Raw genomic sequence first — 16981 nt, forward strand, 5'->3', positions numbered from 1 at the left:
TCAAGGGGGGATCCAAGTTGCATTCTGTGAGAAAGGAGTCAAAACCTCTGCCAAAGTGTATCAAGGCATTAGTGTATCAAAGTGTATCAGTACTGGAACCTGTGGTACAGCCCCTGAATAACAACTTGTTTCACTTCAGGCGATGGACCTTTCATCAGGACTCAGTCCCCTGCACACAAGGCAAGGCCCACACAATAGTGGTTGGAAGTGAATATGCCTGATCACATATCATCATCTGATTAGCTGCTTGGAAGTCCTAATCTGAATCTGTTGGACTTCAAATTATGTTCGGAGTTTGAGAGCATCCTGCAAGAAATAACACCCCAGCATTGCTAGCTTGAAGGTGGATTTGGAGCAAATAATGGAAGCATTTTTGTTGGATGTTGTGTGTGCCTCCATCAATATGTGGCCTCAGATTTCAGCGATGTGTTGAAAGCAAATGGGGGACATTTCGAACATTGAGTGCTACTATATGCATGTATGTGCTGAAAGCAGTAAATGATTTACTGATATATTAAAGACTTATGCACTGTTCAAGTTGTAACAGTATTTATGGCTAGACTAGGTAGGTGTATACTCCTGAAGATGACCTTAATGTGAAGGTCAAAACAGGATTTTTTTTTATTCAAGTTTTTATCTCAAGCAGTTGTTGACTCCATAAAGCCTATATAATGAATAATTTGAGTTACTAAATGGGATTATTAGGGTTTATAGCAAAGAATGGAGTTATAACAGAAGAAATTTTTAACATATGACAAGAAGAGAGAAAACTGTATAAGCCCAGTAATCGAAAAATGTATCCCTATAGAACAGCCTGGTTGACAAAGGGATAGCTGTGTAGAACAAGTGTTCATAGATCTCACAGGTGTGTACAACACTGTGTGGAGACAGGGCATTCTTCTTATGTTACTTTGTATAATACCATGTAAAAATTATACTATCTCCTTAACAGCTGTGTCACCACATGCACCTTCTAGGTTTTCACAAAGAATGTTGTAAGCCAGCTTTATAGGCTAAACAGCGGTCTACCCCAGAGCTCTGTTCTGGCCCACTACTCTTCAGTGTGTATAAGGTGTGAAATTTAATTCCCAGAATGCATCTGTAAAAAACCTACATTCAGAACTATGCATTAATGGCTACTGTCTCCTTCAAAAATAGTATACCCTTGTGCATTTATACACTGGTTCAGATGGTATTCCCATTTTTGGAAACAGGTCTGGAACTCTTTTTCTGGAATACTCTTGAGTTCCTTTATCATATTATGCTGGATATCAGCAATGTCAGAAAATCTTTTCTTTTAGCACAGTCTTTAATTTTGGAAACAGCCAGAAATCACAGGGAGCTAAGTCGGATGAATTAGCATAGTGACCTAATTCGGTAATTAATCGATTTTTTGGCCAGAAACTTTCTCATAATCAGCGCACTATGGCTTGGTGCACTGTCGTGATGGGTGAACTACTATGCAGCCATTTTGAGAATTAAATTGTCACCTCCTACCTGTTCCATATTGTTACCAGAAGTTTGTTTATGCTGACGAAACATAATATGACTGTTTTAGGAATTGGGGAGCCAAACCTAAGAAAAACAGAGGTGTCCTCTTTTCACTTCTATGATAAACAGGCCAGGCGATATCATTCAGAAGCTTGCCGGCACATTATGGAAAGCCTCAGTGGAAGTGATTTGGACTGCAGCTATCAGCTTGGTCTATATCCCTGCCAAATATTGTGTGCTCATGTGGCTGAACAGCACATGCACCTCTAAGGTAAATATCCAATTCAATGCCAGCATGAGAATAATCAAACCAGTCCCACTATGCTGGCTCCTAGTTTTGATCAATCTTGCTCTGTCATATTTATGCAGGAAACAATTCCTTCAAAGAGAATATTTAAATATCATGAACAATCCACAACTCCCAAACCAACCCTGATCTGCAAGTGGCAGGATGTGGCAGACTTGGAACAGTTGATCAATGAGGGATTTAATATTTCTAATTCATGAAAAGAAAAATGGAACAATACAGAGACCCTGTGCAACCAAATGGTCAAAACTAGTTGACCATTTGGTTTTGAAATCTCTCTTGTTGCTTCTGTCAAACACATCTGTCTTCAAACCAGACAAGGTATGAATGCACTGTACTTATGTTTTTTTGGGGCATCATACTAATTCTGGCTTGTGATTACTTCTGATAATGACTCACATCATGTATGAATGCAGTTTACAAGCCTTTCCTAGCAGCCCATCTAACCTAGTGTATGTTGACAAAGGTTGCTGGGTAGCTGATGAATTTAGACATAAATTTATTTTTTAAATTACAACTTGGGGTGCTTAAGGGTCAAAGCTGTATAACTGAGAGGACACCTCCACATAGCCTTTAAAGGAATGCGGAGAACTGACCACGGCTTCTGACCTAATGTCCAATCCTCGCCTTCTCATGGTACACCCTGTTGGGTATCTACTTGGATACTGAACGAACGAGGATGGGCTGGCAATTTGGGATTTAGCTGACCAAATTGTATTCTTATTGGTTAATCGAAAATAAAAAAAATGATGGTACAACATGACAAAATTTCATGCCGGCTGGGGCGTAGCGTGGTTAAACAAGGCCCCCCCATTGTTTTCGCCAGAGAACCAGGGTGAACAGCAAAAAGTCAGCTACTGGAACAAATCTGTAAACAAACTCCAACTCAATATCACCAGAGTTAAAGATCGGTACTATCAACGTAAGAAGCCTGAATGGCAAAGAAATGGAGCTAGCTGAGGAATTAGATAAGTACCAGATCGACATAATAGGGGTGACTGAAACAAAAAAGACAAAAACTGGTGAGATCTTTCTGAGCAATAAATACAAAATGTTATATTCAGGCAATGACAATCAAGGTAAAGAAGGAGTAGCCATAGTATTCAACATAAAATATGAGGCTAATCTTCTTGAATGGCAGTCAGTCTCAAGTAGAGTAATGTGGGCAAATATGAGAATGGGGAACTGGACAATGAGACTTATTTGTGCCTATGGTCCCACAGAAGGTTCTACTAAGGTAGAAGTGGAGGAATTTTTTGAGACTTTAGAAAAAGCAACTGACACAATGAAAAAGGAAAAGTTGGTACTTGTTAGGGATCTAAATAGCAGAGTAGGAAATGATTGTCAGACATATAAAAATATTTTGGGAAAATTTGGAGAAAAGAGCAAAGCTAATATTAACGGCAAATATCTGTTGGATTTCTGCTCAGGACATGGACTGGTTATACTAACACCATGTTCCAACATAAATATGTGCACAAATTCACATGGAGAGAAGAGGCAAGGAATAAGAAACGTCTCATTGACTATGTTATTGTTGATAGTGATGTTTTCTCCCTGGTGCAGGACACCAGAGTGTACAGAGGATTTGAAATTGGAAGTGATCACTATTTAGTCTTGAGCAGGATAAAATTGAATTTCATATTGAAAAGAATAACATGTAAGAAAGTTTTAAAGTGAATAAAAGTTGAGCACCTCTCAGATGTGAACTGTAGACTAAAAATACACAAAGATTATTGAAGAAAAAATGAAAGAGTTTGAGAACAGGAATCAAACCGTGGAGATTCAGTGGCAAACTCTGAAGAAAACATTGATTGATTCTGCCAGAGAGGCATGTGATAAGATGGTCTGCAAGGATAAAAAAATCAGAACTCCATGGTGGACACAGGAAGTTAAAGAGGCAGTGAAGGAAAAGAATAAAGCATATTAAATGTTTCTGTCAAATAAGTCAGCTTGTGCTCTTAGAGAATATAGAGACAAATGCAAGAATGCTAAACACTGTGTAAAACTAGCTAAACAAAAGTCATGGGAGGACTTTGGCAAGAATATAGAAAATAAATATCAAGAAGGTGGCAAAATATTCTGGAGGTTGTTGAAGAAGCTTAGGAATGGAGGAAAGAGTGCTGTAAAAGGAGTTAGAGATGATAAAGGTGACATGAAAACGCTAGAAAAAGATATCCTTGAAATATGGAGTAATTACTTTGAAAAACTGCTAAATGAAACAAGCAGTGATGATAGCACACTGGTAAAAAAAAACACTGACCAGGCATGCAGTCAGGAATACATATCCATACTTGAAGTAGAAAAAGCCATCAAAGGCTTGAAATGTGGAAAGGCAGCAGGAGTAGATGATATTTGACCAGAATTGCTGAAGTATGGTGGTATAAGAGTCTTACAGTGGCTGCACTGCATAGTTCAGAAAGCCTGGACACAGGGATGAATTCCCGATGATTGGAGTAGAGCTCTCATAGTACTAATATATAAAAAGGGAAATAAAACTGAAAGTGAGAATTACAGAGGTATTTCCCTACTGAGTGTTCCTGGCAAGATCTATGCAAGTATACTTGAGAAACGGTTGAGAAGAATTGTGGAAGAAAAGCTTGGTGAAGAACAAGCTGGATTCATGTCAAATAGAGGCTGTCAGGATCAGATTTTCACTTTACAACAAATAGTTGAGAAAGAATGGGAATATAACAAAGATCTGTATTTAAGTTTTGTCGATTTGGAAAAGGCATATGACAAGGTGCCAAGAGAGAAGCTATTCAATACGCTGCAGTTATACCGTGTCAAAGGGGTATTATATCAAGCAATACTTAGTCTTTTGAGTTGTAAGTCAGCAGTTAGAATTGAAGGAAGTACAGGAAGATGGTTTAATGTTAAATCTGGTGTGAGACAGGGATGTACATTATCCCCTCTGTTATTCATTATCTATATGGATCACATTATGAAGGAAAGTGGTATTAAACATGATATCAAAATTGGCGATGTTAACGTCAGCTCTTTGCTTTATGCGAATGATGTTATACTTCTAAATAAATCCGCTACAAGTCTGCAAGATTCTCTGACTAAATTGAATAGCTGTTGTAATATGGTATGAAGTTCAGAAATAAAAAGACAGAGACAATGAAAATAGGCAGAATCATTGAAAATGTCAACTGTGTTGTGAATAGAGAACCTGTGGAACAAGTAAAACATTTCAGCTACTTAGGCATGATTTGTACTGAAGAAGGTAAAGTAAATATAGAAATAGACAACAGAATCAGCAAAACTGGTATGGTTGGAAGTCAATTGAATAAATTCATATCAAATAAGAGAGAAATTAGTCGGAACACTAAATTAGCTGTATACAAGACAGTGTTCAAACCAGTTTTAACTTATGGATCTGAAAGCTGGGTCAGAAGTAAAACACTTGACCAAAGACTAGAGACGGCAGATATGAGAGTCTTGAGAAAGATTATAGGCGTGAACAGATGGCATCAATGGCAATATCATATTAAAAACAATGATATTAGGAAAGAACTTGACATTGTCAGCATCCAGGAATGCGTTAACAGAGCTAATCTCAGGTGGTATGGTCACTTAAACAGATTGGGCGAGGAAAGATTATCAAAACAAGTGTCCTGCCAGGTTGGCAGCAAAACGACCCAGGGGAAGACCAAGATATAGGTGGATTGATACGGTACAAAGTGCCTTAGACGATAGAAATATAAGATCTGATAATGTTGGAGTCTTGCAAGTAACAGAACTGATTTGGAGGAAGTTAGTAATGATGTAATTTTTTCATGTAGTACTATCGTATCCTGTACACCCCTTGTGAGGGTACATGGCAGGAATTTGATGATGATATTACTGCTCACCACATATAATGGTTTATTCTTATATTCTGTATTTGTTCCTTAAGATTGCTTTTAATTTTAATTGTACATGCTCTGTACCTATAGGATAAATAAATAACAAGTAAATTCTGTAAGAGTGTGGTTACAAGATATGAGGACTGGATTTTTTTGCTTGATGAGTTGTGAACGTGGAATAGGTTGGCAGACTCATCATAAGTACTTTGTTGGTAAATGGGTTCAAAGAGAACATGGTGGTATTGTATGAATGATGGTTATTGTGGGTCTCCAGCGGTAAGCAGTTAGTCTGTGGAGATGCCTGAGTATTAAATAATAATTTCTATGGCTTTTTATTGTGTCTATTATGATTCTGCTTAGGGATCATAATTCCTAAGTAGAATAATACATATCTTAACAGGTCTTAATAGCACTAGAATGTATTCATGATGTGATTTTAGAGCTGATGTAAATATATGTAATGTCATCAATATTTCAGAGGAATAATAATTATCTATGTAATACACTATTTTCAGGATAAATTCTGCTTTAATTCGTGAGAAGAAAGGCATCTCACATCGAAATAGTCTACCAGTTGGAGAAATTGATCCAGATGCACCCATCCGTTTAAAGGATGTATTTTTTGATGACACAGAAAGGGTATGTTATAATTTTAAAATAATAATCATCTTTAAATGTTTAAATATTTTTATATATTTATAAACACACTGTATAGCTTTTCTGCATAAGCAAACCAAACAATACAGTTGTGATAAATGCCTTTGTCTCTTACACAAGCAGTCATTGGACAGTATGTAAATTATTGATAGAAATTCATTTGCTTTTATATTTTTTATTAATGCAGCCTTACTGGGAAAAATTATTTATTTTCCTAAATGAGTTTATCATCATTAATAATGACAATCATCACTGTTAAATAGTAATGAGTGAGCAGCATGTGAATGACATAATACAAGTTTTGGCTGAAAAAAAAATTCTGGTTTAGCTTATAAAACACTTACTTCACATTCATTCATATGAAGTAGGTCAGCAGGTCCTCTGAAAGAATACGGAGAATAATGTAAGAAAGTGAAGCAATGCATAAAAGTAGCTAAACAAAACATGGGAAGACTGGTAAAAACATGAAAGATATCTGTAAATATCAGAAAAATGGCAGAATGTTCTGGAAGCTATTAAAAAAGCTTAGAAATGGAGAAAAAAGTACTGTAAGAAGGAATTAAAGATGATGAATTTAACATGCAAATTAATGTAATTACTTTGAAGAAGAATGCAATCAAGAGTATATATCAATACTTGGTGTTAAAAAATATGGAATGGCATCTGGAGTAGATAATATTAACCAAAAATGTTCAAATGTGGAGGTATCAGTTTTACAGTGGCAATACTGCATAATTCAGTTAGCCTGGTCAGAGGATTGAATTCTGGGTAAATGGAGGAATAGATCTCTCATAGTGCCCTTAAAGGAAAGAAAGAAAGAAAACTGAATGTGAGATTTACAGAGAAATTTTGACCAGAAATATGTATGTTCCAGGTAAGGTATATGCAAGCATACTTGAAAAAAATGCTAAGAAAACTGTGGAAGTAAACAATGAAAATGTAATAAGGACCTGTATTTAAGTTTTGTAGATCTGGAAAAGTCATGTGATAAGGTGCCAAGAGAAAAGCTGTTCAAAATGTTATAATTATATGGTGTAAAGGAGATATTATGTCAAGCAATACATAGTATATATTTGAGCAGTACATCAGCAATTAAAATTAGAGGAGATTACGGAGAATGGCTCGATGTTAAATCAGGTGTAACATCATGGTGCACATTATCTCTTCCGCTGTTAGTAGCATTAAGCCTGATATTCAAAATTGGAGATGTTAATCTCAGCTCTTTGCTTTATGCAGCTGATGTTATATGCATTGATAGATCCAGTACAAGTTTTCAGGATTCTTTAACTAAATGAAGTAATTGCTATGATAAATATGGCATAAAAATCAATAATACAAAGACCAAAACTCTCTCTGAAAATAGTCAGGAACCCAGAAAACTTGCAACTGCATTCATCATCATCATGAATGCAGTTGCAAGCTTTCTGTTGTGTTGTTTGCTTTCTTCTTTTCCTTCACTGCCTCTTTAACAGTCAGCAGTTAGAATTGAAGAAAGTATATGAGGATGGTTTAATGTTAAGTCTGGTGTTAGACAAGGATGTACATTATTCCCTCTGTTGTTCATTATCTATATGGATCACATTATGAAGGAAAGTGGCATTAAACATGATATCAAAATTGGACATGTTAATCTCAGCTCTTTGTTTTATGTGGAGGATGTTATACTTCTAAATAAATTTGCTACAAGTCTGCAAGATTCCCTGACTAAATCGAATAACTGTTATAATAGATATGGTATGAAAATCAGCAATAACAAAACAAAGACAATGAAAATGTCTTTGTCTTGTTATTGATATTATATATTTGAGTACTACAGGGCAGATGCATCGAAAATATCAGCTGCATTGTAAATGGAGAACCTATAGAACAAGTAAAACATTTCAACTATTTAGTCATGATTTTTAGTGAAGATGGTAAATTAAATATGGAAATAGACAACAGAATCAACAAAGCTGGTATGGTAGGAAGTCAACTGAATAAATATATATGGAATAAGAGAGAAATTAGCCAAAACACTAAATTAGCTGTATACAACACAATGTTCAAAGTAATTTTAACTTATTGATCTGAAAGCTGGGCCAGAAGTAAAACACTTGACCAAAGATAGTGACTGCAGATATATGAGTTTTGAAAATTATTAAGAGCATGAACAGATGGCATCAATGGGAATATCATATTAAAAACAAGGATATTAGGAAAAAACTTGACATTGTTAGCATCCAGGAATGTGTTAGCAGAGCTAATCTCAGGTGGTATTCACTTAAACAGAATGGGAGAGAGGAAAGATGAGCAAAACAAGTGTTCTCTGCCAGGTTGGCAGGAAAAAGACCCAGAGGAAGACCAAGATATAGGTAGATTGTTACAGTAAAAAGTGCCTTAGAAGATAGAAATATAAGATCTGATAATGTTGGGGTCTTGACAGGTTACAGACTTATTTGGAGGAAAATTGTAGATAGGAAATTACTAATGATGTTAATTTTTCATGTAGTACTATCATATCGTGTACACCCCATGAGGGTGTATATCAGGAATTTGATGGTGAGTAATTAGTAGCAGAACTACAATAGAAAATGTAGTTCTGTTGCTATCTATTTTAATGTAGTCATTATATATATTTGAGTACTAGAGGTGGAAAATAAATAGATGCCAGTAGATATTGCAGGCACTCTTATTAGTGCAAATTGTATCATAGATAGATAACATTAACAGCTTTTCAAGAACCAGACAGAAAGCAAAAGAAACATATTTGGAATTAGATAGCATACAAGAGCTGAAAATCAATCAACATAAAACCAAAATAATGATTGAGTCCAGGCAGAATCAGTTAAATGATCCTCTTCTCTCCTGTAATCCTAAATGGACTGTTGTATCATTCATGGCTGGTAGGTGATTGTTAGTCTCCTCCCATCATCTTGGTCTCTTGTTCTCGATGTTAGTTGAGAAAAGGAGGAATTTGTCCATTTTTTGATGTTATCAGTCCATTTTAATCGAGATCAGCCCCTAACCCTTGGTCCCGGAATCATTCCTTCTAGTGCTTGCTTTGGAATGCCATTAGCCCTCTCCTCATATCCAAACTATTTCATGTCTTCTTCTGATGACTGTCAGAATAATTTCCCTTTTTCTCCCATCTATTGAATCAAACAAGTTTTGGACATTTTCATTGGTTTAGGGGTAGTAAGTTTTCATTTCAAAAGACAGGAGTCTCCTCTCATTTTCCCTCAATAAAGTCCAGGTCGGTCTCACAACCATACAAGAGGATAGAATTCACCAAGGTGTCAGTTAGTCTTAGTCTGGTTGTGATTGCTATTCTGTTATCTCCCCACAATGGTTTTAACTTCTGTAGAGCCACGGTTGCCTTAACAATTCAGTATTTAATGTCGTTTTTTTAACGACCATCTTGACTCAACATGCTTCCTAGATAAGTGAACTTGTTTACATTCTCAATTTGTTTATTGCCAATTTGTATCTTTAAGAATTCAATGTCTGATTTTGAGGTTATCATTGTTTTTGTAGGTTTATGTATAATCCATATTTTTTTAATGTTCCGAAAACCCGGCTGGTTATCTCTTGTAATTCTTTTTCACTTTCTGCCAGAAGATCGATATAGTCTTCAAAACGTAAGTTATTATTCTTAGTCCGCCAACTACTGTTCCAGTGTCATATTCATGAAGAGCTTCATCTATGACATATTTCAGAAAACAATTAAAAAGAAGAGGGGACAAGCTGCATCCCTGTCTTACTCCCCCATTCTGCCCGGGACGGTTCACTGCTGTAATTTTTAATTTCAATTCTCATATCAGATGAGGAATTAAGAGATTTAATAATCCTAATGATTTTGTTGTCAATACCATAATGCCTCATGCCATATTGAGTCAAAAGCTTTTTGAAGGTCTAAAAAGTTGTGACAGATTATTTTGTTATGTTCTATGTATTTTTCGCCTAGTATGTGTATTGTAAAAATAGTCAATTGTACTTCTTGACTTCCGGAAACCCACTTGTTCATATGATAGTCTGCTTTCTATTTTCTTTTAGATTCTTGACAATATATTGACAAATACTTGACAACAGTATTTTTAACAGGATTTTGCTTGGATGACTAATAAGGCTTATTGTTCTATAGTTGCTGCATTTATTGCTGCTGTTTCCCTTTTTAGGAATCGGTATACAAGGACAGAAGTCTGCCAATCAGAAGGCCAAGTCTCTGTGTTCCATACATCCTGGAATAAATTTAGCAAGGTGTCTATGATGGTGTCACCTCCTTCGCGTATCAATTCCATTGTAACACCATCAATTCCTGGTGATTTTCCTATGTTTGAGGAGCTAACTGCTGCAATGACTTCTTCTTTTAATATCGGATAATTTCCTTCCTCCGAACCTCCTGGCAAAACTCCTTCCTCCTGATTGGCGATATTCAAAATATCGTCAGTCAGTTGTGAGGATCCTTTTGAAAAAGCTTGGTTGAGTAACATTTCCATCTATCAACTATTTTCTGGTTATCCATGATAGGCGGTCCATCTTCACTTCTGTGCTCCAATTAATTGCAGTAGAAGGTTTGGTTAACTTATTGATAATTTGAAAAGCACTTTTAGAACTATTTTTATTTAAGTCCTCTTCTATATTTTTGCATTCATCTAATATCCATAAGTTTCTAGCATGTTTGATTTCTTTTTTTAATAATCTTAGTAATATTTTTATGCTGTTCTCTATTATTCACTGCTATTAATATGAGATTTCAAATATCCTCTTTCATCACATAGGTCCAAAATATTTTTGGCCATCTATGGTTTATTTATTTATTTATTTATTTTTTTTTTGTATCCAAGGATTTCTTCAGCTATCTCAGTTATCTTTTATGAGAGATATTTGGTTTTAGATTTGATATTATTATATTTCTTGAAGCTTGTGTCAAAAATTTGTTTTAATTTGTAATTATATAGTATATTTATTTGGAGATCTTTTAATTTTTCTATATAATATCTTTTACAAGTTTATTTTGTAGGTAATATTTCTCTCATTTTCATATTCACAGTTGTGATGACCAAGTTGTGGTTGCTGCCAATGTCAGCTCCAGGAAATGATTTCGTTCTTGTGAGTTGATAGAGTTTTTTAAACTTTATGCTTACAAGGATAAAGTCAATTTGGTTGTGTGTTTTACCATCAGGGGAAGTCCATGTCCATCTTCTGGAAGATTTATGGGGAAATAGAGTGTTAGTAATGGTGAGTTTCATTTTGTGAGGCAAAATTTCGTTTGTCTCCCCATAGCCATACGGTCCGACAAATGGGAGAAAATCCTTGCCAATGTCTATTCTGATTTTGGCATTCCAATCGCCTTGTACAATCAAAAGGTCTTTTCTATTCGCTCCGGTGATTGTTGCATTAAGTTGACCATAAAATTCCTCTACTTCGGAGTCCTCATGGCCTGTGGTTGTGGGGCATAGACCTGTATGATGGTGATATTGAGTGGTTTTCCTCTTAGGTGGACTAGAGCAATTTTGTTATTGATAGGATTGAATTCCATGACAGAATTTCGTGATGATTTGTGTATCAAAAACTCAACACCTTCTTTACCGCTGCAGTCACATCCAGAGTAAAGAAGCAAATGTCTTTCATCTGTCGTTAGCTCTCCTGTTTTGGGCCATCAAATTTCACAAAGTCCCATAACAGTCCATTCATATCTTTTTAGTTCGTGCTGTAGTAATTTGAGTTGACCTGATTGTAGTAGAGTCCTAATATTCCAAGTTCCAGTCATTAAATGGTTGCAGAGTCTGGACCCAGTTTTTTCATTATTTTTTTTGTCAGTGATAGTGGTGATGGTAGCGACAGTTGCTAACTTCTCATTGCCACTCCTGGAGCTGCTACCAGATGGCAACGCAGACCTTGTTGAATCGGCGACGGCCAAGCCAGCATGGTGTACTGTGTTAAGTCCTTCGATATGAGTGTCAAATGGCCAGTAAATTAAGACAGATGGCACCAATCTTCTCTTCTGTCTTCGCCTGCTAGCATTTAACTAGGCATCCACTTTTCATCACTGGTGACTACACGACTCAAAAATGGAAATTGAACATCTCGAGAATAAAGAGCAGTGCAAATGATGACGCACTATCTTCGATTGTTGTTCATTAATTTGTGAGGAACCCACTTGCCAAGCTTAGACACTATTCCAAGTTCTTGCAAATGGCGATGGATGGTCAATGACAATGAATTAAGATCTTTTGCTAAAGCTTCAACAGTTGCATAGGCTTTTCTTGCAATAGTGGTTTCCAGCATAGTATTATCAGGAGAGATAGGGCAACCAGAGCGAGGAGAGTCTTTCAAGCTAAAGTCACCTTGTCGAAATTTTTGTAACCATTGCTGGCACTTTTGCACATTCAGAACATTATCGCCATAGACTTCTTGCAATTTTTAGTGTTAGCAGCATTGTTGCTTTTTTTGAACTCAAAGCATGATGTGCTTAATGTGCTCTTCAGTGACCTCCATAGTAATAAAGGATCATTTAAACAATAACTTATGTATGATGTTCTTCTAAGGTGGAATTCCTTAGAATGAGGCCACCTCAGCTTAGCAGTACTTATAAAACTTTTAAAAATTCATGTTTAGACAAGCTGGGACATGCTTGAACAATACAGCATAAAAAATGACATTACTTTTGCAATGACTTGATGAATTGAAACAGCCAAATTTGTTCGACTTTGGTGAATGCAGTAATGCTCTGGGAGATTCTAAAAATACTCCTTTTGATTTGTATCTATTGTATAAAAGGAAGGCTTTCTTTGACTGGATCCAGTGATTTGTATCCAATGGCATGGCATGGTCTGTTATTCCAGAATGGCTGTAATGCTGGTAATATACACAAATCACCAGATTCAGTCTAAGAACCCCTCCACCTTTCAAACAAGAACAAACTGGAAAGATCGTTTCTGAAGGGGATTAGAAGTGAATCTGAATAACTTCACCAATATTATTTACCTGTTGTGAAAATAATATTGGTGAAGTTATTCAGATTCACTTCTAATCCCCTAATCATCGCTCTTCCCCCCCATGCACAGTAAAGAAAACACGGTGCATTGATGACAGCTTTCTGTAAATATATAGTAGAAATCCAAACAGAAGGGTGTCACTTAATCTGGCTTTAGAACTTTTCTCTTTCTAATAAGAGAGATTTCTTCAAAATAGGGATGCAGAACATGGAATTTCAGGGGAAAAAAATGAGTTTTTAAATTGTAATTTAGTAATTTAATTGTAATTATTCACTATCAGTTAAAATCTTTTGTGAGATTAAAAAAATTAAAAATCAGCTAACGCCTTTTTATTCCCGTATACGGGAGTAGGCGAGGCCATTTAGCCCTATCTAACTTTTTGGAGACTGAGTGGGCAGTTCAATCTCCACTGGTACCAATCAGAGATAGATGGCCCAAGGCTATCACTAATTAAGCGGTACACAGTGAAGAGAGAGATGGCTCAAATGTGCCGCCATCTCATGGTCCCTAACAATATATTTAATGTCTGAAATAATGTGGGTATTACTGTCTATTTTCTTGAGTTTACGGGATGAAAAAACCCGAGTTTCTGGAAAGAAAAACCCACTTGCCCATCCCAGAGATCGACTAACTCGGGAACCGGTCGAAAAAAGGCTTAGGAAAATTTCCTCTAGTCGCCGACTAGACTCGAAACCAAGTCTTCCTTCGTGCGGCCAAGCGCCGTGGTGTGCAAACGCCACATCCACTGAGCTACACAGGCTCCTTTTGTTGAGATTAAAAGTTCATAATTTATTTTCTTTCACTGGGCAGATTTGATTTGAAACATACTTCGAAACAACTTGGACTAATCGATCCAATTATTAATGAATGCTACAGAAATAAGCAGAATGATGGAAAGCATCCAATCCTCCATCATCATCAAATTCCTGCCATGTATCCTCAAGGGGTGTACAGGATATGATATTACTACATGAAAAACTTACATCATTACTAACTTCCCATCTACAATTTTTCTCCAAATCAATATGCTACCTATCAAGACTCCAACATTATCAGATCTTATATTTCTGTCTTCTAAAGCACTTTTTACTGTATCAATCCCCTTATACCTTGGTCTTCCTCGGGGTCTTTTTCCTGCCAACCTAGTAGAGAACACTTGTTTTGCTAATCTTTCCTCTCCCGTTCTGTTTAAATAACCATACCACCTGAGATTAGCTCTGCTAACACATTCCTGGATGCTAACAATGTCAAGTTCTTTCCATATTCTAATTTTTAATGTGATATTGCTATTGATGTCATCGGTTCACACTACTAATCTTTCTCATACTAGACAGTGTTCAAATATGCAGCTAATTTAGTGTTTTGACTAATTTCTCTCTTATTCCATATGAATTTATTCAATTGACTTCCTACCATACTAGCTTTGTTGATTCTCTTGTCTATTTCCATATTTAATTTACCATCTTCACTAAAAATCGTGCCTAAGTAGCTAAAATGTTTTACTTGTTCTATAGGTTCTCCATTCACAATGCAGTTGATATTTTCATTTGGTTTATCTTGTTACCGCTGACCGTCATACCAAATCTGATAACTAATAATTAAGGAATTGACAGCGTAGACTAGAAATATAAATTATATAAACTTTAATATATACTTTCCGATATTTCGGCAAACGCCACGTTGCCATCTTCTTGGGAACTTAATACAAAGACACATGCATGCAAGTACTACATAACAGCAAATGAGAAAAGAAGCGAGGAAGTTACCGTTTTTCTAAAGTTCTGATGGTGCCCCCTGGCGGGCTATATTGGTAGTTTTTGGCCTTTGGGCTGAAGTTCTGATAAATGTTTCCCAAATTTGGGGCAGTCTCATGCATCCAAATTTGTCGAGGTTTGGCATGTTCCTAAGGGCTGAGGCTAATTCCATGAATAGTCTTTCATACTTGAACTTGCTGCGGTGTATGACTGTGGCTTTCTTCCATCTTATTCTGTGGTGAGTATCCAGAGCGTGGTCTGCAAGTCCAGAGTGGCTCTACTGGTGAAATCGGATGTAATCCTTGTGTTCTGAGATTCTGATATTTGCTGTTCTGCCTGTTTGGCCAAAGTAGGACAATTTACAGCTGCAAGGGACCTGGTATACACCAGGTAGGTCTAGAGGAAGTGGTTGGTCTTTAGTGGAGCGGATAAGTTTTTTTAAGATTTTGTTGATCATGCCAATATTCCATAATTAAAAAAATATGACTTGACCACATGTAGGAACATGCCAAACCTCAACAAATTTGAATGCATGAGACTGCCCCAAATTTGGGAAACATTTATGAGAACTTCAGTCCAAAGGCCAAGAACTACCAATATAGCCTGCCGGGGGGCACCATCAGGACTTTAGGAAAACGGTAACTTCCTCGCTTCTTTTCTCATTTGCTGTTATGTAGTACTTGCATGCACGTGTCTTTGTATTAAGTTCCCAAGAAGATGGCAACGTGACGTTTGCCGAAATATTGGAAAGTATATATTAAAGTTTATTTAATTTATATTTCTAGTCTATGCTGTCAATTCCTTAATTATTAGTTATCATGTCTAACCAGCGTATAAGCCTCTCGACAAGAATAACATACCAAATCTATTACAACAGTTATTTAATTTAGTCAGGGAATCTTTCAGACGTGTACCGGATTTATTTAGAGGTCTAACAACATCATCTGCATAAAGCAAAGAGCTGAGATTGACATCTCCAATTTTGATATCAGGTTTAATACCACTTTCCGTGTCGAATATGAGATTTAACTTTAAACCATCTTCCCGTACTTCTTTCAATTCTAAACGCTTTGATATTGACACCATATAACAAGTGTTTTGAATAGCTTTTCCTCTTGGCACCTTCTCTTATGCCTTTTCCAGATCTATAAAACTTAACTACAGATCTTTGTTATATTCTCATGATTTCTCAAATATTTGTTGCAAAATGAAAATCTGATCCTGACTGCCTGAATTTGGCCTGAATCCAGCTTGTTCTTCACTAAGCATCCCTTCAGTAATTCTTCTTGACCGTTTCTCAAGTATACTTGAATAAATCTTACTAGAAACACTCAGTAAGGACCTCTGTAATTCTCGCATTCAGTTTAATTTTATTATGAGAGCTATGAGAGCTCTACTCCAATCATCTGTAATTTGTCCCTCTGTCCACACCTTCTGAACTATGCAGTGCATCCACTGTAAGACTTTATGCCTCCGTACTTGAGCATTTCTGGTCAAATATCATCTACTCCTGCTGCCTTTCCACATTTCAGGCTTTTGATGCTTTTTTCTACTTCAAGTATGGATATATATTCCTGATTGTATGCCTGGGGAGTGTTTTTTAACACTGTGCTGTCACTGATATTTTCGTTTAGCAATTTTTTGAAGTAATTACTCCATACATCAAGGGTATCTTTTTTTCCTCCAGTTTTCATGTCATCTTTATCATCTCTAATTCCTTTTACAGCACTCTTTCTTCCATTTCTGAGCTTTTTCAGCAACCTCCAGAATATCTTGCCACTTTCCTGAGGTGGCGAGATATTCTGGAGAATATCTCGCCACCTCGGGAGGACTTTTGTATGTTCATACTAAAGTCTTCCCATGAACTTTTGTTTAGCTAGTTTTGCACTTGCTTTCTTACATTTGTCGCTGTACTCTCTAAGAACACAAGCTGACTTATTTGCC

The 16981-nt window shown here is 36.3% G+C and overlaps 1 protein-coding gene across 1 annotated transcript in view; it reads left to right on the plus strand.

The window, feature by feature from the left end:
• Nup107 (nuclear pore complex protein Nup107) overlaps positions 1-16981 on the plus strand; it is a 304699-nt gene that overhangs the window by 101935 nt on the left and 185783 nt on the right. The window contains exon 11 of the mRNA XM_090410299.1: positions 6165-6288. Within this exon, the coding sequence (XP_090266425.1) occupies positions 6165-6288 (124 nt within the window). The remainder of the gene's footprint in view (positions 1-6164; positions 6289-16981) is intronic.

The sequence above is a fragment of the Typopeltis vanoorti genome, chromosome 20 (genome assembly GCF_054136105.1).
Source record: "Typopeltis vanoorti isolate ZY-2024b chromosome 20, IOZ_Tvanoo_1.0, whole genome shotgun sequence".
NCBI classification, from domain to species: domain Eukaryota; kingdom Metazoa; phylum Arthropoda; class Arachnida; order Uropygi; family Thelyphonidae; genus Typopeltis; species Typopeltis vanoorti.